Genomic DNA, 21,935 nt, shown 5'->3' on the forward strand with positions numbered 1-21,935 from the left:
TTCGTATTTTTTTCTAGAAGCCTAGATTGAGGGTTGGACGACTCTTTAGCCAACTAAAAGCACCATCTATCCTGACAAAGGCCTTGGGGGGGGGGTGGGGGGGGAGGTGGAGGGGAAATATATTTGAAGATGGGGGGTCTATCCCATGAGAGAGGGTTTGAAACGCGTTGACCCATCATCTCAGAAAAATATTTGCTTGAGAAAAATCTCTGTATGTACAAAAAAGGGTGTCCAGTCAACTCGTCGAAAAAAAACTGGTCGACTGCAATTTGGTCGAAAACCATTCCGTCGAAAAAAATTTTTATTTATATATTTATTTTTTGGGTTTTCGTTTAGTTAAAAAAGGGGTTTTTAGAGAAAAAAAGGGGGTTGGGGGGGACCCCCCCCCCAAAAAAAAAAAAAAGGTTAAAATAGAAAAAAAAAAATTTCGACGAAATGGTTTTCGACCAATTTGCTTCGACCATTTGTCTGGTCGACCAATTTTTTTCGACGAATTGACTGGCAACCACAAAAAAGTGACAAAAGAGCTGGCTTTGAAACGAGAACAATGTTCACAACAGAAACGTTATGCGAAGTGAATTAACTTATGTAAAACCCTTGAAGAAAAATGTGTGTATTTATAGCGTGATGTTTTGTATAAAGAAAGCCGTAACCAAGACGTTTTTGTTGAAAATTACATGAATCGAGCAACAATTACACATGTGACAAGCAAAAAGCACGGAGTCTGGGTATTTTCCAATATGATGTATAGTACACCATCATCTGACGTCATAATATATGGTGTGAAAAGTTTTGTATTACGAAACCGGAGACCTCTTTGGGGGGGGGAGGGGCGGCATAGTTAGTTTTTCACACATTTTCCATATAGTCTTTGCTCTATTCAAACACAGGCCCCTTGGAAACAAAAAATGTTGAGCATGACCTACTATATTTAACTTTTCCAGTATCTTGTCAGACGAGCTCTAGCTTTTAATGATGAGAAATGGGTTGTGCAGCTAACCCTTCTCCCCCTGTTTTTTTTCTCTCATATGTAGACCGAAGAGAACTAACCTAGGTCTCCTGTCCTAAGGAACTCCCCCAGCCTTCTCAGCCACCCCAGCACCTCTTTCCGATCTGATTGAGCTCTTTCACAAAATTACCACATTTGCCACAACGAGCCAATTTCCCTGCAATTCCTCAAGCATTTGGGGATTGTAGGGGGGGAACATCTTGGATAGCTTCAACCTATCTATGTAATGGTTTAACCCCATGAATTCTGTATTATCATAATGTCAAAGTTCTGTTGGCCTTTCTTCCTAGGGTGGACAACAGTGGGTCTGAAAGCTTGTACCTATATTTAATTTCTCTTTTAGCTTTTGTAGTGATATGAAATGTCCCCCTTTCCCTAGCTGCCCCATTCTCTGCAGCCCACCCTCAACTATTCTTGGAGCCTCAGGGGCTGCCCAATAACCTCTCTAATGAGGGGGGCTCATATGTGAATGAGGGGGATGACTACATAGTTACTGTGGAACCATCTCCAGAGTTCCACAAAATGCCATGGTTTCTAATCCATCAGAATCCTCTACCCCAGGATCCGGATATCCACCCACTGTCACTAGCCAGCACCTGTTTTACCAGGAACATCCATTCTATTTCCTTTTCCATTCTCTAGTGGGCCATCAGAACCCTCAATTGAGGTATCTTGTAATAACTCCCTGTATCCTGATGGCCCTCACCTGCCACTTCTTTAGGTAATATTAGTAAGTGATTCTCATTCTTTTCCCTTGTCAAAAATATCTTGGATCCTAGATTTGAGCTTGGTCCTTATTGCAACAGGCCCCCTTACTAGTGATTATGGGAACAAAGTGAATCCTAGGACCCGAGGGAGGAGATTCATCTTTGCAGCATTACGCCTTTGTCCATAAATTCACATCTCTGTTTGGTTCAAAAGTGGAGGATAGTTTCCATTGCATAGTCGGTCTAAAGTTTCTAGTTAAATGGACTCCCCACATATTTAAGTCACTGTATCTCAAATGGTGGGCAGCAAGGTATCTCTCTCACAGGCTGCCCCTCTGTTCCCCCATAGGGCAATGGAACCAGTTTCTGGACATTTACTTTGATACCAGAGATGCCTGCGTACCTTTCCATAGGCTTGAGTGTCTCAGGAATGGGTGCAAGACGATTCTCCAAGTGCATCACAATATCATCCGACAAGAGCCCCATTATAAATTGCCATCTGCCCATCTTGATGCACTTTATCTGCAAATTAATTCTAATGCATATTGTCGGAGGCTCCAGCACCAGCAATAACAGTGGCGACAAAGGCCAGGCTTGTCTCATCCTCCCCATAGGCTGAATGGGTCTGATTTTTTTTTTTCTCTCCCTGCTCACCACTTCTTATGCCTTGGCATTGAAGTACAATGCCAACTTTCCTCTTAGTATTCCAAAACCAGTCTGTTGGGATTTGGAATCGATGAGTCGCAGAAAGGCACAATGTAGCTGTTTGGACAAAAAAAACTGAAATGTGTCTCAATAGACTATCTTGATTACAATTTATCATTTTACCCATTTAATTCGGCCCCGCGTTAAACCTAATCATGAACACAGACGTGAACAATGGCAACACAGAAAAAACATGAAAACTAGTCCACAATTCTATTCAGAGGTTAGTGCTATGGAGTATATTCAGCTCGAAATGGGATGCAGAAGCTGACACTACAATTCGAATAACACATAGACAGCATTTTAATTAAAATTTAGCGTTGAACCTGGGGGAACTGAGTGGTGGTCTACATGCATCTCGATGCTGAACTCCCCATGTGCCTGGGAACAAAGACAAGTAAACACACAGGATGTACTTGCGTGTCATTTCAATATGCCACAAAGAACAACCCAGTACAATGTAACCTAGCAATAACGGTGGGCTAATGATAAATTGAGTTGTTGGTCTATATAAATGGTTGAAAGTAAAACTTGCATAATATTCGTCATATCCATTCTCTTAGCGTAACGCAGAGACACCGTTCAGATCAACACCTTTTCACAAAATTAAAATGCTTGATCCTTTGTCCAGTTTTGGAATGATGAACCTTATTATATTTGACGTTATTACACCCCTCCCTTAATTCCTTTGGGGATTATGCCTTTCTCTCAAGGTCGAAAAACAATTGAACCTTTTACTGTGCGATGCGTGGTCTTGCAGAGCGCGCAAGCTAAAAATCAAGGCTGCTGACCTTCACTCAGAATGAAGATACATTCTTAGTTTGCAACATCGTGGGCCTCTTTACGAGTCCAGCGGTAACTGTGCCGGAAATTCTGGTAGGTTACCGCAGGACTCGTATTACCATTCTGCCTCTGTGATTGCTGGAATCACCAGGGCATTACAACCCCAGTGACCCGGTAATTCCGGAGGTGGAAATCTGTTAATCCCCATTCCCATGAAGTCCCATAGGACTCCATGGGAATGGGGAAGTGGAAACACCGGCACCATGCTGTAATGGTGCCGGTGTTTCCATGTCTGCCTGCAGGCGGGTGGTGTTAAACCCAGGTGACTCCTCCCACCTGCAGGACTCTTAATCAGCCAGTCCGTAAAGAACGGTGGTGGCGGATTTACCACCACCGTTCTTTCCGGACCGGCGGACTCGTAATGAGGCCCCTTGTCTTGGCGCATCCATGAGAAAGGGACTTGAGGCACAGGCACAGGACGAAAAATGTGGGGGCTGTCGGTGCTCGCTGTTCTTGGAACTGCTGAGAGGTAGGGGAAACTTCGCAATGACAGAATGCGGCCTAGTCCAGTCCAAGTGTGTCTAGCAATAGTCCCACCTGTGCTTATGACGGGGCCTTCTTCCCCATGGCAGCAGAAGGGCAAAGGATGCGCCCCCCACGAGTGCAAGAGCAGGGTGTCACTTTCATGTATAATGTATGGGGGCTGGGGGCTCAACCGACCCACTCCTTCCTTACATTAGCAACAACCCCCAACACATGCCCCCATGAATATATTGGTCAGAGTGCACCTATTTCTCACCAACAACCGACTTTGATCAGTGAATGTCCCACAGTAGGTCAACGAAACTGGGAAGTGTGAATGCACAGCGTTACATTGTATGGCATTCATAAAAATGGAACTTGTTGAAAAAACAATTGACAAAGAGGATAGATTTCAAAAGACAAATGTGGATGCTTTATTTGGACACTTCATAAAAACATTGTTGATCAAAAAAAGAGATGGTAATCATTTGAACCTGGAAGTGAACTGTTCCACGAACTCTGCTTTAGGTGGACAGGGCACATTGGCAATGTTTTGTGGCAATGTAAGTGTACTCGGAACAAAATCATTGCGCGTGATTCCGTGAGTTTGTACCTCCAAGACAGTCATAAGATCTTTCACAAAATCGAATTCCATTTCCTCATATACTGGCTTGACCACCCATTTTTTGCTTCTTTTCGTAAAGGCCATTGTGTAGCGGAGCATCCCAAAGTTTCCCGCAGTCTTGGATTGTTCACGCCCTACATTCTCGTTATGCGCTAATACCGCTATTAATGTCCTATATTTCATACCGTCTATGCTGAAATGCAATCTCTTTGGCCTGTACTTTAGGCACATATTGTGGAACACCTCACTCTCCCGTGTGACAGAATTCTGTGAGTCCCTTCAGATCGCTTGATAGTTTTATCAAACACAATCTTCTCAAGGGCTTTGTGTGGAGGGAAAATGGAATCAACCACTTCTTCCGTTCCTGCTCCAGCGACAAAGGACGGTGTGCACATTGGTGGAAATGTTGGTTTTCTGTCCAAGAGTGAACGTTGGAACAGTGGTGCATTAGTGACCGCCATTTCTCTAGTAGAATTTCCACAGACCATCACAAGTTTTGTAGCTCCAGCAAAGATGGTTGCTGAAAGTCTGGGACCACTGTAAAATATTTTCAGAAACTCTCCTTTTTTTTCTTTTTTTTCCTGCTGCTGACACTCTTTTTATTGATGGATTTGGCAACGTGCTATACATCAAATTGATGGCGAATATTTGGGAACTGCTCTCGCTTTTCTTTGGCTATTGAAACTTGTCTGTCCGTGGCTATGAGGTCGATTTGCATTCCCCTCGATTGGAGATCTTCCAGTGGGTTTATAAAACCAAGTGTCTCCATGGCCACTGAGGATTTGCATTCGGCCACCTGCACGACCACCAAACTCGCAATTTTTTTACTTTCCATGTCCTGAAAGTGGTATGTGCAGTACTTTGTTGAAAATCCGGGGCTGTCACAATGTCCATCGCCAGCTAGCATGAACCGTTTTTCGGAGAATGGGCGTTGAATAGACATTTTGTTGAATTTTCCAAGCTTCACTAATGGCAGGGAATAGATATTGATGTTGATATTTATAGTACTGCGTTTTAGAAATGAAATGGGAGTCCCACAAATTCACAGAAACTGGACAACTTACACTGGACAACTTACTGAAACTAGACCCAATGAAAAGTAAAGCAGCTACACACAGTAGATTCCCAGCTAGCAGTTTCCCCAGCATTGGTTGAGCGGACCATGAACATTTTTCATGGAGCATTTCACAGGTGGCATATATTTTGAGTTTACTGCCTTGTGCTACACAAGTTACATTCACCAATGGCTTCCCACATACCCCCCCCCCTCTTGCTGAATGCACACATTTCAGCATCATTATAATCTCCATCAAGCAGCTGTCAAATACAATGTATTTGGGCTCCTTTTATTAGACTATCATCCTGTTTTAATGTTGTTTCTGACTGAACTGGGGTTGACATATCAGCCAAACTGGACATACTGTAGTCGAGATCTTGGTCTAGTTCCTCGGTCAATTGCATAGATTCTTCAGTCTCTGTCATTTCAGCGTCTGTTACTTGAACATGAATCGGAGAAAACATAAATGTCCATTGGTTTTTGGTTGGCCTTTGTTTGGCGGGTGTCGATTGTGTCATGTGGTCTGCGACTAATTCAAAAGCACCTTCATTACATTCAGTTTCATGTTCATCTGGTGGAGCAGTCGCATTGTAGCAATGGTCCAACAACACTTTGCTGGCTTCGCCGGTCACGTTAAATTCATTTTCTGGCCATTGAGCAGAAGCATCTCGAGTGCTTATAGATTTGAACACGCTGCGCCTCCAAATAACAATTGCTCCATGGTGAAATTAGTTTGGCAAGCAGCATCTCTGATTTCTGTCGCTGTCTGCATCTGCATACTTCATAAACCATCGGGCAACTAGAAAATAGGTTTGAAAAACATGTTCAATGCAAATCCAACGTACAGTATTGGACAAATAAAAAAAAAAGCATGTTATGAAGGCACCATCACAAAACACTGTTTGAAAATGAAATTGTTTGTAACTTACCGTATCTTTCTTGCTTTTCTGTGAAACCTTCTTCTTTACTGTAACGCCAGCACCAGCAAGCTGGTCCACCGACTCGGATCCACGTGCCTCCACTTCTATATCCAGATCTTGTATACATCCCTAAAAAAGAGTATCCATTAAAAATTAGTCATTCGTATTTGAAATCAAATTATTCTATCGCACACATGCCTTACCCAGATACCCTTGTACACAGTGTACGTCATTTAGTCAAAATATACATGTCACCTGATTGATGGATAGTTTACTCGATCAAAGATGACTGTGCGAAACACACTGATTGAAATGTTGCACTCAAGCAATTTGCAAAAGCTGCTGGTTTATAATAATGTTACTGTCTAATAGTATTAGATCTAGGACCTACTTTCTTTCATTTGAGGAGGGAACTGTCAGTATGCATACCTGTTGCTCCTGATCAACTAGGAGGGATGATGTAATTGTAGTAGAAGTATCAGCAGCTCCCGGTAACAGTACCTATATTTTTTTTATTTTTATTTTTTTCCCTTTGGTATGGATGAAAAAATGTAAATTAAACACACACAATTTGACTCAGACAATAGAACATATTAATAAAAAACCATGAACGAATCATTGTGTAATACGACACAATACGTAAATAAGATCATATAATCACAAATTCCATGCATAAAACAGTTACGGAACTGAATAGCTAAATAAGACTACCTGATATGCGCTCAGGGTTATTGACTCCAGGCATGACATGGATGCAGAATCTTGCTCCTTCATATTCAGTGCATAGTCATGGAGTTGTAAAGGGAACATTTTATTTGATTTAGAAATGCTAATCTTAAAAATTGGCACGTAAAGAGACAGATTATGAAAACAATATGCTTATTTCAAAGGGCACTATAGCATAGTTATCTGTGCCCATAAATCGTTTTCTATTGTGCTCCTCAAACCAAGGACAGATGTTTAGCAAAATGTGGTTTAGTTATAAAGCAATACAATCTTGTGAATAAGAATTATAAGGGACATTTACGCCAACACCAATCCGTCCATTTAGTTACCTGTTCACTACCCCAAGGGCTACAGCTTAATCCGGAATCGTGACTCGCCTGAGGCGGCCTGTGCATGAATAGAGTCGGAATTGCATTTGGGAGCAATTTACGAGTCGTTCTGAGTCGATCCTTCTTTGTGTACTTGGATTGGTCGTACATATTTGTGGCAAAGTGCAGGCTGCGCGGTATCGATCACCCCTCCTGTCCTCCAAGACTTCATGGGCTCTACTTTCAAGCTGTCGCTACGCAAATCCGCAGTATCTGACCCATTCTCTTATTCGATCTATATTCCTCGGGAATACATGCATTGTAGTGCCTTTAGATTTGTTATGGGTCTTGGAAGGGCAACCGAAAACCATACATGCAGGCATTGTTGGAAATTTTGTAAAAATAAATAAATTTAAAAAAGTCAACAATGTTCAAAAATTACTTTGCATAAAAGCGTGAGAGAGACTGAATTATACCAATACATTTTTTCTATGCAAGCTATGTTTTGGTCACCGAAGCAAAACCAGTGTAGCATAGCCGGCTGTATTATAGGATAACTTTCATAACAATGCTTTGATTTGAAGAAAATCATAACATGTTACTCGTCCCTTGAATGTACTATCGAGCATCAAAAGGAAACATGTTTATAGACACGGTGCGCGAAGGATGCAATTCAATCCCAATTGACACTGATGACAATTGATATATATCGATAACATAAATTAAAATCAAGTCAATGGCAATGAGATGAGTGAACATAACACTACTGTGTACGTTCGTTCGAAATAGATAGAAATTTAGAGATCAAGGAGATCTGATTAGGTGACCCACCCTTACCTTGATCAAAAAAGTTAGATTCTGCACGCAGTGTACTTAAGTGGCAGGAGAACAGGGAGATGTCCACAGGTAGCACGATGACGAGCTGACTCGCAGTGGTCACAGAGGTTCAGTTAGCACGTTCACAAGTTGACTTGCAGTGCTCAAAGATGTTCTCATGTTAAATATCAAGAGGTTTATAAAGAATTAGAAAAGAGGGTGTGTATGTGAATGAATGTGTATATGGCGTGGTCTTATGTGGATAGAAGGGGCGCGGCCCGCTTCAGGGGAGCCTGCCTGGAGACCGGGGTCTGGCTAGGCCATGTGTACAATGGGCCCTGGGCGTAAGGTAACTTTGAAGTGTACATGGGGTTTGGCACCTTGGCCGTTCCCACCCCTGCCAGCCCCCTTTGGCAGCGCCCATCCACTGGTGCGAACTGCCTTTGATAATGGGGCTGGAAGGGGGATGGATGGGCATGAGGCGTGCAGGAAAGGGCCGGAACACTGCTGAATGGAGAGACACTTGAATCACTGAAAAATTGAAACCATCATTGAAGATAGTTCTGTTGTGTTTTATTTTGTTGCTGATTTTGATGGAACAAATGTACTACAGATTATAAAGTTCTGGTTGCAGCACAGTGAGGGAAAATCCTCTGTACTGACCGCTGTGACTTCGGAAAGTTTCTCTAATGGCACCAACGACAGGCAGGTATTACTCGTCGAACGCGGTGTCCAAGCCTCCCATGAAGCCACCATGTAAACGAACGATGGGCCACCAGCCTGTACCACCCGTGAAAGAGAAAGATACAAACAGTTTTTAAATTAACAAGATAAGTGTATTACACCTTAGTTGCCAATGACCATTCTTGTATCCAATGGCATTGTTGCCAGTACAAATGTTACTTGGACACTGTACAATATTGAACGTCTATGTATTCAATTACATTTGGGACACAAAGAAATATTGCTTCACGGCTGTACATGACATAAACATAAGGCGACCACTATGATTTCCCCAAATTTAGAGTGATGTATAGAATTGCAAGACTACATTCGTTTGGCAATGATAGATCAAAGTTACGACAATATAGGAGACAACCATGAAATGGTAGTGGCCTAAGTGACATCACAACTAGAGTACACTTACTCGTTGCTAGGATTGCAGCAGTTCTCCTCAGTTGGCATTGGCGCGCACCGATTGCAGGTACACCAGGTGGAAACGCTGTCCATGTGACTAGACTCAGGCTCTTGATCTGTTGAATCGTCCTCCCAGCTGTCGTCCGAATCGCATCTTTCTCTTTCTTGTAATTCCTCCTCGAATACTCCGGCTCGTACTGGTATGGCTGTATTGTTGCCATTATGTGGAGAAAAAAATGGATAGTAATGGTACTAGTATCTGTTTGCACAGGCTACAAGCAATGAAGGTAGCTGACCAGAGCACAGAAACGAGGCACAGGCTACTCAAAAAAAGACAGTGAAAGTAATGGAAAAGCAAATATGATGTCTGTTGAGAAGCGGTCTGCTTATACTTACTGAGGAAAGAGGTGTCCTGCCATTTCCATGGAGGCACGTCATTAGCAGAAGCACAGAGAACGTTGACCCGAGACGTGCATTGGCGTTGTGAAATGGGCGGTACGCGTCTAGTGATCTCAGCCTGAGGGGCGGGGGATATGATTTAGTGCCGCCAGGGCAGTCCACCTTGGGCGATGCGGCAACTGATCAGATTATCACAAAATGGCTGCGCCCTGCTGCCTGACTTTGCATGTGTGCAAAATGGGTAAACTACGGTAAGGTGCATTGGAAATGTTTGTGCGATCGATCAACGTATACTTAAAAACACATGTCTGAACCCTCTGGACAATAATATTTCATAGCGCACTATTCCTTTAACCATCTGAGCAGATTCATCCATCGACTGTTTGGGAAGGTCCAAACATCTGGAATATTCTAAAACCATGTTCCCTTACCTTTCTTGCTATACAGCATATTGTAGAAATGTGAGGAGCATCTAGTTATTGCCACTAGAGTGACCACTCTTCCCCTCAAATTATCTGATCTCATCCACCCTCATTTCCTACCTCTGGGCTCTCCTCTCCTTGCCTACATCAAATCTAAATGGTCCATCCTTTTGTAGAATTTCTGTTTTAAATGTGTAGTTTATGGAAGACATTTGCTACTTCCAAGGCACTCCACTCCTCCGTCTTCTGCTTTATGGTTATTAAGAGCTCTTCCTCGCCACAAGCAGAACAATCCCCTCCAGCTCCTTTAGTTCCCTTTTCACCCTTGCCTCCCTTACCACACTTCTTTTGTACCCCTAATCATTTTCCTTAAAAATATTCTTGAATCTTTCAGTCAATCCTCTGTCCCCCGTCTCTATGGAAAAAGTGCCCAATCTCCATGTTCATCGCTACCATTTTGTGGTCTGACCAAGCTACTGTCTGTTGCTGTTGGTTACTCCCCATTCTTGAACCCTTTTTGTTTATGTAGCAATTGGATTGAAAAGAAAGAATAACCCTTCTTTCCCAGATTGATTTCCTTTCACATGTCACTTAAAAATGTATCTCTCTAATAAACGTTGCCCATTTCCATAAGGCAACAATTCTGCCACTGGCAACCTATTCATATTAGGTTCTGGCCACCTTTTAAAATCCCCTTGCTGATCAGTAGGCCGTCTTCTCTGCGCCCTCTCGCCAAATGCATGTTGCGCATAGGGCAATAAATTGAGCACAGTATGATTTTATTATTCCAGGTTTGGTCTTTTATGATCAGTACTCTACTCCCCACCCCATGGCTTTTTCCATGTTCATTATTATGTAGTATAATGCCTACCCCATCCTTTTTAGTCTGCTGAGGCCCAGAAAACTTGACAATGTGACTCCCTAGAATTCTCTGCTCCACCCCTGCTTTTAATGTAGTCTCCTGTAGAAAGTGTATTCAAATGTCACTGTTTAATCTCGTGCAACCAAGGATCTTTAAATCGGGGAATTTAAGCCCTTTGTTTATTGTACCCAACAAGAGATGTCCCAACTGGATTCCCTTCACATGATCATTCATCCCTTTTTATGTTCATGCGGAATGTCTGTGTCGCATGTGTATATCCTGCTACTCCCATTGGTGGAACATTTCCTTGTACATTCCTTCTCCACTCCTGCTGTGTTCCTGATCCCTTTCTGCCCATCCTTCTACCCCCTCTTCTCCTTTGTGTTAAAAAACAACTTTTAAAGGATAGGCCCAGCGATGCCTGATTCCAGGTTTGGGAATGCAGGGGAAAAACGTGGAGGTAATTCTGTTACTGGAACTTTTTTTATCGGTAACAGCATTACCTAAATGTTTCTTGCACTGCCAAATTACAAGTTTTTGCTGAATTACTGAGTGGTAATTCCGCCAATTTTGGAGGAAAAGTATTTACCTCCAGCATGATGCTGTTGTAAATCCTCCACTTTTCACACTCTGTAGAAGTGTGTTTTTGGTTGTAGTTGGTGATGGCGCAAGCTCGTCTCCCCCGAAGGGTGATGTTTGGGTTCTTCGATCTTTTTTTTTTTTTGCATCTACCTTTCGAACCCCATCTTTCCTGTTATTCCCTTGGTTATTGGATTGAAATATAGTACTGTTCTGGCCTGTCGCTGAATGTCTTCGCTTCTTCCCCTGAGAGTGCGAAGACTCCAGGGTTCTTTCAGCAGTTTTTTCAATGATTTTTTTTTGTACGCGAACGGAATTCTTGTGATGTTCGATTAGGGTCTTCAAAGAGCCCTCGCTTGTTTGCCGAGGATTTTTGACATCCCTTTTGGTCTTCTTTTGTTGTGGGGCTACTGGGATTTCAGAATCCTCTACCGTATATAAGCTTAGATTCATCAGGTCTATTGAGTCATACGATTGTTCGTTGTCTTGCTGATTCTCTTCAACCAACTCGCTCTGGGCTGATGATAGGGTGGGTTCTTCCCATGTGGATCTGCAGGAGTTTGAGGCCGTAAGTTTTTTTTGCAGCTGTTGCTTTAACTGCAGGGGGTAGTTGCCCTTCAGTTCCCTTGATAAGCAACTTTGCCTCTGTACCAGCTTTTTTGTAGGGCCCATTTGAGATGGTGCTTTCTGCGAGTAGATATCAAACGTTGGGAAAATGTGGTCGGACGTAAACGTAAAAATTGCCGAAGCAGGTTTCATCTTTGGACTTTTATTTTCATTCAATTTTGGCTCTGGTTTTCTTCTTTTTTGCCCCTGATCTGTGTTGTTTTCGCCTGTGGTAGTAGAGGTGCAGGGGTAAAAATGGAGTGCGGATCAACTTTTTAAGATCTTGCCGGTGCAGCAAGAGTGTGCACTAAGTCATCGTTTGCTGCATTTGATTTACTGAGGGGGATCGCTCCTGCATCCATCTCAGTTTGAGTTTGGTAGGATCTTGTTGCATAAGCCTCTGCTTCTGTCCCATGGACATCTTTGCTGTTATTCCCCTGTCTTGTGCGTCCACATTGGGTTGCTTCTCCTTGGCGGTCACGAAGCCCTCCAGAAAGAGTATTTTTGAGTACATCATATCGATCAATGTATTTTGGTCTTTCATTGCCTCATTCAGAGATTCATATAACTTTCCAAAAGGTGACAGTGCTATTGTGACCGTTGATAGAATGGTCATCCCGTCCAACTTCTTTTGAGGAGAGTCTTGCGTTTGTTTGCTAATGACTTCACTCGTCCTTCTATTAGGTATGGGTGACCTCGCCCTTAGATCTTTGGTATTTGTTGTTTTGTCAACGTATTTCTTTTTGTCTGTAGTAGGATGCGAAGAGCTGACAATTGGTTGGTTTTCCAGAGGTTGCTCGGTAGGAGTTATACTGCAACTTTTCCCTTTGTCTCTCTTCGGACTCTCTTTTCCTTTGAGTTCTCCAGTATCTTTTATGTTATGGGGTTGTAATACCGATTCCTCTGGTGTTTTTCCTTTTCCTTTGGAAAAATCAACTTGGTCGTATGGAGGTGTTCTATGTACTAGTGTCGCTTCCTCAAGTTGATGGATTCAGGCTCTCTCCGTGTTTGGAAGGGGCGCTGAAGACTTTAAGGGGGCCGGGTATATACTTGACTTGACTTGGCTGCGCTGGACTGGGTGGACTTAACTTGATCTTCCCCCGTTGGGGGTGGCTCTAATCGATCCTTGTCTGCAATTTCTGCAGTCTTTTTGTTGCATGCCTCATCAATATTTTTTTGTTGAATGATGGGTTCCTTTCTGGCCACCAAAATTGGGGGGATAATTATTTCAGAGAGGTGTAAACCGGTATCTTCTACCATCGCCAGCAATTCCGCGTCCGAGATGTCATGATGTATAGAGCCATTTTGGCTTCCTTTCCTGCCAAAATACTCCTTTAGAGTGTTCATGGAGTTTGCGGGATTGGAAATGCTTAATTTATTTTGGTGTTTACATGTTCTTTTATATGGGGCTTTGGACCGAGATGCTTTCCTGGCCGATGTTTTAAATATAGTGGCCACTATTTTGCTTGTGAGGTAGTGTTTGGGTGGTCTTTGATCCTCCTTTCCCAACAGATTTGTTGTTGGAAAGGCCGGCTGGGGAACTGTTCCCCTATCACTTACTGGTGAGGCCAGAATCTCAATCCAGGGGGAGGGCTCTACCACCTTCTCGCCTTGCCTCTGCCTCACTGCTTGCTCGAGGACCGTGGGCGTTCCGTGTCTGAGAGGGGACTCCTTTCCCATCCCAGAAGACTTGGGCTGTGGGGGGGAGGGGTACACCCTCCCGTGGACAGTTTTCGCCTTGACTCTAGTTCCCCCTTCACAATTGCGGGCCACAATGTCTGTGGTGCCCCTAGCGGGGGGGGGAAACGAGATCCTCCACCAGCGGGTGCGTATGTACGGCGACCAGGGCTGGTGGACAGCCAACTCTCGAGTGCGTCGGGTGCGCTGGCTGTCCCGTTGCCACAGCCTCTCCCTCTTCAATTCCGTCATCTCCAGTAGGTGTTGTGGACTGCCCACTGTCGTCAATGTTGCAATTAGCGGTGATGGGGGCAAGGGGCTTATGATGTTTCTCCACCTGTTCATGGGGGTCTACCGCCGTGTTGCATGTGGTAGTATTACTCCCTCCCCCTAAAATGTGTTCTTTAGTTGTGGAGTGTGGGCTTTTAATAGGATCGCTTTTTTCCTCCCTTCCCTTTTTAGGTATCTGGTGGGGTTGCGGTTGGGATTGAAGTTGGCTCTGAAGCGAGTCCTTCAAGTTGGGGAGGGGGGGCAACTTTGTAGCGTTTGTTGATTGAATTATTCTGTGTCCCCTCTCTGGGGTGATTCCTCCTGCACACCCCATGAGACGCCCACGTTTGCTTCTTGTGTGTATGCCCCCGCCTTCTCCCTCCAGGGAGTGTTGTTTTGCCATTGCTGCCATAAGACTCCCGACAGGCCAATGGTGGTGTTCCACTCTCCACGCACCCAAAGCCGCCAAACAGCCCAACAGCTTTGCACCAGCCTTATGTCTCAGGGTTTACGCCGCAAGGGCGCTCTGAGCGTGGTTTTAAGCCCAGCTGGAGATAACGTAACTTCCTCGTCGGCCGTGGGATGATCCCGTTCTCAGGCGGAGGCGTTCTTTTCACCTCCTGCCTTGAGTGAAAGTTTGTGCTGGCAGTTGTAGGTGAGGATTTCAGTGGTGTATTTCCTTCAGTCCTCCCACACTGCAGCACGTCAGCAATCCAGTACTTTGAATGTTTTCAATATGTTCACCGCAATGATGAGAGTAAATCACAGCGCCGCCACAGCCCAAGGGCCTATAATAGGCTGCAAACGTATGCCTCTGTGTTAATGGAACTGCTTGATGACTTAGCCATTTTGATGTTTGCGATTTGGAGGGACGGGGTGCTGTTCAACGATGATTTAAAAAAAATAAAATGGCTGTTTATCCTGTGAAAATAAAAAATGCTTTGTTTTCCATGCCTTTCTTTTCCTTTCATTGGCTAGTTCTTCCAGCTAAAAGCACCCCCTGAGTCAAAAAGAATTACTAATATTTGGAAATAAATTATAGATTTGATGCATTTTTCATTTTTGCAATTAATACAACTTTAATTCTTACACAGGAATGTTTTCTTTTTTCTTTTAAAGAAAACATGAAGACCAGATCTAGACTGGCAGCTGAAGCTTCAAAAAGTGATACGGTTGGGACTCCTAAAGAAGTCTGTGAAGAGAGTGCAGCTGCTGTTCAAGCTCCTGCCAAGGTCTTAGAAGAGAGTGTCGCTGCCGTTGAAGCTCCTGCAAGGGTCTGTGAAGAGACTGCTGTTGCTGAACCTCTTACCAGGGTCACAGAAGACTGTGCCACTACTGTCCAAGCTCTTACCAAAAGTGGTCAAGAAATCACAACTGCTGTTGAAGCTTCTGCCAAAGACTCTGAGGAGGGGAGTGCCATGCCTTCTACAGATGCTAATGACAGTGCAGACGGTGGTAACTTAGCTACTGAAGCTCCTACAGTTGACGGTGTCAGATGCATTTCAGTCAGTGCGCAGGAGAGTGTGATTGTTATTAGTGATGATGAGGACGCTGATTGCAGTCTTGGCCTTGGAAATTCTGTGCTAATAATTGAAGATCCTTCTGGTAAGTGACAGAGCTTATTCTGTTGTCCTGCTCACCTTTATTCCCAACTAGTTGGAAATTGCCAGGCCCGTAAGAGTAGCTAGTAGATTTAAATTTCCTCGGAAATTTTAAGTGGGTGTTAATGTCCACCTACTCGGTGCTTTAGTCCATGTGACAGCTGTGCTGCTATATAGCTGGCTTATTATCCAACATGTTTTTTTTTCTTCTTTTTTTTTCTGTCTAGGTCAGGTCCCCTCCCCCTTTTTTTCCATTTCTCTTTCCTGTGGGAGTGTTTTGTCCTCGGTATTTCTCCTTTGGTTTCTTTAAATATGTATGTTAGACCTGCCTCTCTGCCCGCCTTCCATGCACGATGGACGCCAACAAATGCACTCCATGTACCAGATGCTTCTCTACAATTGACCTGGAACAAGCGTGCATGGCTTGCCTCGGAAACGTCCATCTGTTAGGCACATTGAGTTTCTGTGCAAGTTTTTTCTTTGGTATGTTGAGGACCCTTCTTCAATGGATGGCCAGGAAAGGTCTTTTACCATAGAAAATAGTCTTTGTCACAGGTCACAATCTTGCATCCTTAATATGGTAGGGGGGATTTGCTACAGTGCCTTTTGGTTTTTTGAAGTGATGCCAACTATGTTTTTAGCTCTCAGACACCCAAAGAGAAGGTTGGTCACTACACAACTGTAACATTTAGTGAGTTAAGTTCCCGGTCTCAAATGGAGAGACCCTTAGGTGCTTGAGCCAGCAAATTGCTATTCAACACTGCTTATTTTATCCCTTGGTCTAGAAGACCTTGGCTCAGATTTCTTTAAGACAGCACTTTTCCTGTCCTACCTTATGAAAATGCTTGAGAATCCAATGGGAACCAACTCTTGGCAAAGCCAATCTATTAAACTACATTATAATGCAATAATATCTGCCAAACAAGAAAACCAATAGAGACAAAGCGATTCGACAAAATAAGATTTGGGAGGAGGGGGGGTGTACTAGGCAAATTTGTACATATTACGCTCACCATCCTCGTCTCTGCAGCTCCCTTACACTTGAGTAAAACATATTTGATTCAAGTATTAAACATATTGGTTCTTTATTCAGAGCTATGGGGTAGTCCCTTGCCCTTTTACACATAATAAAGGTATCATGGGATCTGGGTCTATGCAGACAGACCTTCTCCCCATCCCTTACATTAGTCTAACCCTTTAATATTCATCATTCTGTTTCTTTATCTAGTTCATCAAATACATAATCATCAAAGCATATACTGGAACAGTGCTCAAGATAAGATTTTGAGGTGGGATTATTGTACTCCCTATTTTGAGAGTTACTGTGATTTCAAACGAGTCAACTTTATTTTGTTTCCTCACAAGAGAGTAACACATATTTGACATCCAGCAGATGCATGCAAACAGTTAAAACTGTATGGAAATTATACTGTGGCAGCAGTCCACATGATCTAAAACAAGGTTTTCCTCACAATTCATGGCTAAAGCATAGTGTGCAGTAGGACAAACGCCCTCTCACCAATGTAACAGATTAGCCCTAACCCTGTGAGCTTCCCTTGCATACAAAGAATAGGTACAACAGCAGCGTAAGCAGTTTAACACTTCATTCACACAGAACAGGTCAACTTGAATAGGAGCTCCTCGGGCTTCTCTCTCACAAACAGGAATGAGCAATACGGACAACAGCAATACAAGCATTAATCGTGTAGACTGGGTGCAGTGGATCAGTACAAGGTAAAACAAGGGTAGAATATACCCACACAGAGGATAGGGAAGGAACGGGTCTCTGCTGTTGACTCTCCCCTCACATAGAACAGTTGCAACTTTGGAGGGGAGCTTGCGCTCCTGAAGCTTAATATAGAAAATAAATCATGGACCTCAGTAGACCATTCTTTCCACACATGAAATAGTCACGCTGTGCGCCTAACCATAAAAGATTACCTAAGATAAGTCATGTGGAAAATCAAAAATGAGATTCTGCAATATCTCTACTCTATCGGTTACCACCTGGAATACCAGGACGAGACACCATCGCAGCGTAACAGTTTTGCATACACATTTATTGAAGCGTTAGCAAAATACACTCAAGTGGAGAGAGCGCTACAACATTAGCGTCGCAAGAACTCTCTACGGAGTCTACAAAGTCATGAACTTCTATACAGATTTCCAAAAGAATTTGCATGACCCATTCAGAAGAGAAGGCACATAGGCAATGACCTTTGGCAGTTGGGAACATGTCTGGTTAGTAAATCATGCATGGCAAAACAAAGGCTTTACCTTAAGACAAATGAGGTCAGGGTAAAACACCATCCACCCTCTCCCTCCAAGGTGGGTGATAAATGGACATCTGAATTTTCCACGTGCCATTCATCGTGGCAGGCTATCTATAGCGCCAGCATGTCTATGGGAAAGAATGATTCTGTTTGAACATGTTTTACTATTGCAGGGACAATGCTAATTAGATGAGTTAGTCAGTGGCAGCTGGCGCTTGATTTCAGAATCCAGGTTGCTAACTACGCGAAGGCGAGAACTGTTGTTTACCAGCTGCAATGTCCATAGTCGGCGGTCACAGCAGTAGAAATTCCATCGCATAGCAAAGGGATGGCATGGGATGGAGCAGTCCCTAGCACCCTCTCCTAGAAAAGGTAAATGAAGGGCCTTAGAAATGCAAGCTACACTTGCACAGAACAGGAACAAAATAGGCCTCAGAAGTCCAAATTCCCATCCCAAAGAACTTGCCCAGAAGGTGCTAAGCAATCCAAGCTCCCCTCACGTAGACTTGGAATAGCATAATAGTAAGGAGGAGCACCACCCACAAAGAACAGGGACAATTAATTGGCACTGTAGTGCAAGCACCTGATAGATATAACTATTATAGCACTTATAGTGACTAGTTCAAATGTGAAGACTAATGCTGTTTATGGAATCAGAAAAACTCCACATAGAAGACATTTAGTAAAATGGAATTAGAAGGAATTGAACATTAAAACAAATGATTTGTATACCAATTCCCAGACACTCTACTGCTTGTTCACTTCCTGCATACTGCAGAATAGGATCATCTTATTACAGAAGGTTGTCACTCAATATGCCTTTCATTTTTCCATTACAAATGTCTGCACTTTTGATCTCTTCTGTATATATTTTAATCTTTAAGACACAAACCTGGCCAATTACACAGTAAAGACACATTACTTGTATTGTGTTTTAAGGTTTGATAGAAGAATTGTCTGTTGATGATTAATGAAAGTCCTCAATTACTGCAACTAGTACTAAATGGTATGCTGGTGTTCTATGATGGCTCAGAGAGGCACGTGCTCATTGCTACAATCTACCAACCTCATTACAAGTAAGGCGGTGCAGGAAATAACCGGTTGTCATTTCCTTACCGCCCCTTTTTCTGGTGATGAAGGAATTACCATTTTTATCGCACTGCCAAACTATAGGTTTTACCTTGAAGTGGATGATTTTCCTCTACCATTATGTTAGAGTTAAATCTGCCACTTTAATATTAAATTTAGCACAATTACCACCGGCAGTAATCTCGCCAAAGTCTCCATGGAGTTCTGCGGACTAAAATTTGGGGATTAACACTGCCCTACCACCAAGTGGCGGTAACAGTAAGCAAGTTTGGCAGTAATTTTGTGGATTAACCGCCGAATGACCACCACCACCATTTTAATATATCAATCTCATGGCTTAATGTTGGCTCTCCCGAGTTACACTTACATGCTTCAGAGGTCAGTAGACTATCGACTGTGCTAATATTAACCACAGTTCTTAGGAGTTGGAGGAATCCTGCATGAAGCTCTTGAGTATAGTTTGAAATACCCATCTGGATTGCTGCTACAGGGACAAGTTTTGTTGAGTTTCTATTTCGTTTGCAAATGCAACTATTTTATTGTTTTGTTAGAACACTTGTACTGGCTGGTGAGTCAGGTTTTGAATGTTGCAAGTTTAGTCCTGAAGATAAGAGGCTGTGACCCAGGTGATTGGTGTAATGACATTCCATCCTCCTTGACCAACGACCTTGCTGCCGCTGACCATTTATAGTGCATTTACCACATTGACTCCAAGTTCAGCTTTAATGGACATGTAAACTAGACATTATATACTCATCCGTGCTTCAAGTAAGGGTTTGAGATGGGAGTATTTTAGACTCTGTTTTAATAGTGTAAACTAAATTGTAAGAGTAAAAATGTGCTTCTGCAAGAGTGTACTATGAGACAGCCAACCAGATCATTGCTACATGACTGTTTTGGTTTGGTGTCCTATTAATTTTCAAGTTTAGTAAAGATGTCTGGCTTCAAACACGTTGTGAAAAGCCTTCTTCAACACATTAATGTGTATGAACACACCACATAGATGCATCTTGATTACAAACTCATGCAAAACATGAACTTCAAAAAATACTTTTGTGCAATGCAAGCACGCATTCACTGAAACATCGTAATTGGTTTAAGAGGATACTTCCTAATTGTAATTAGGTTTTCCATATTACTGCTATGATCTTAAAATCCTAGGTAAATAAATATTCTACGTGAGTATTTACAGACACAGAAACATCACACACGGAGATGAGGAATGGTTTCCTTCTGTGTTTTGACACAAACTCCTCCTTGGTCTGAAACTTTCTCTATGCATTTAAGAATCAAAAGATGTGCTTTGTTTTTTGTCAAGTCACCTGCCCTATGCGCTCAACGGGTACAAATGGTATGCACATAAAAATTAAAAAGTGTTGTGTTCAAGACTTTAATGTCTAAGAAGGCCTGGTATGTTGTCTGGAGGCCTGCCTAGATTTGAACACTTTTGAGTAAAATATCTGTGGGGGTGTGGAGGTCACTATGGTTCAGCAGTCACTATGTTTACAATTGCAGCGGCATCAAAATATACCTGCAGAGAACAATATCAAACCTAAATCGGTGATTAAGCTCTTTCTGTTGGAATACCTAATGCATTTGAGGGGGTGCACAAGGTGTCATCCCCATGCAATACTGGAATGCTCATTTCTCTTCATTAAACACAGCCGCTTTGCATTTCTTGTTGGACCTCTTCAGTTTTCTTTACTTGTGGTAATAGTACTAAATGGTTCTCAAACCTATGCAGACTCATGCAGGAGCAACCATTTTCAAAATTCTGGGTGCAAGCTTACTGTTTGGGATCTTTCGGGTAACTAGAACACATTCTGTGTTGTGATACTAATTCTAAGAAAGAAATGGATATCCACTGAAGACTGTGCAGTCACTTGTATACAACTGCAATTTGAATGAAACCAGATTGTACTTGCAAATCTTTCCCAACATGTCTGGTTTCTTCCCACTAACAGGACCTGACCTCCAGCTAACTTGCTAAGGCTGCAGCTGTGGAGGCTTAATGGGCACAGTAAGCAATTACTGCCAAATCATATTGACAAATTCGGGATTGCTCCTGGGGCACTCGTAAGATATCTTCTGGGGTCCCCAGCCGTTCTTACTTCCCACACTTCAGAATGGATTACCCAGTACCATTTGAGTCCAACCATGTACCTGGTATGTTCTGACTTGTCTGGGTGTACACCCCATTGACTCAGCCTTTAGAATGAAAGGTGCACAGCAGTGCTTTGCATCTCCAGCTGCTAGAATTTCACATTTTCCTTCATGGTCCGATCTGTTCTGCGATACCAGAATGATTGCCAAGTACCCCTGGGCAGGTTTATTGCTCCCTCTCTCATCTCTGATTGCCTAACTGCCATTCAAGATTGGTCTGCCTCCAATGATCTTTGTCTGAATGCCAGCAAGTCGGAGATCCTCCTCATCGGCACACCTTCACCATCCTTTCCCCTCACTCTCTGGCCGGCCTCCCTTGGCCCTCCTCCTACCCCCACCTGGGAGGCTAAGAACCTCAGGGTCATCTTTGACTCAACCCTTTCCTTCTCCGCCCACATCTCTGAGGTCTCTAAAAAGTCAAATTTCCTACTGCACCTCCTCAGAGGTACTATGCCTTTCCTCTCCTTCCCCTGGAAGCTCATGTTATCCCAAGCTCTGGTTCTCTTTAGCTTGGACTATTGTAACAGCCTCTTTCTAAATCTACCTGCCTCTACTCTCCGCCCTCTGCAACGAATCCAGAACAGGACTGCGAGACTTATCCTTGGCCTCAAGCCCTGGGATCGTATTTCTCCAGCTCTGAAATCTCTCCATTGGCTCCCAGTGGATGCAAGGATTAAAT

The 21,935-nt window shown here is 43.2% G+C and overlaps 1 protein-coding gene across 6 annotated transcripts in view; it reads left to right on the plus strand.

Annotated features, from left to right (window-relative positions):
- The window catches only part of LOC138569353 (uncharacterized), a 1,814,236-nt gene that overhangs the window by 19,782 nt on the left and 1,772,519 nt on the right, over positions 1 to 21,935 (plus strand). For 4 of the 6 annotated variants that reach the window (XM_069647265.1, XM_069647261.1, XM_069647266.1 and 1 more), the window contains one exon: positions 15,250 to 15,735. In XM_069647265.1, the coding sequence (XP_069503366.1) occupies positions 15,255 to 15,735 (481 nt within the window). In that variant the 5' untranslated portion in view covers positions 15,250 to 15,254. Of the gene's footprint in view, positions 1 to 15,224; positions 15,736 to 21,935 lie in introns of all 6 variants that reach the window. The other 2 variants (XM_069647262.1, XM_069647263.1) reach the window with 1 other exon arrangement.

Source organism: Ambystoma mexicanum, chromosome 2q (assembly GCF_040938575.1).
Source record: "Ambystoma mexicanum isolate Mex_15411 chromosome 2q, UKY_AmexF1_1, whole genome shotgun sequence".
Classification (NCBI taxonomy): domain Eukaryota; kingdom Metazoa; phylum Chordata; class Amphibia; order Caudata; family Ambystomatidae; genus Ambystoma; species Ambystoma mexicanum.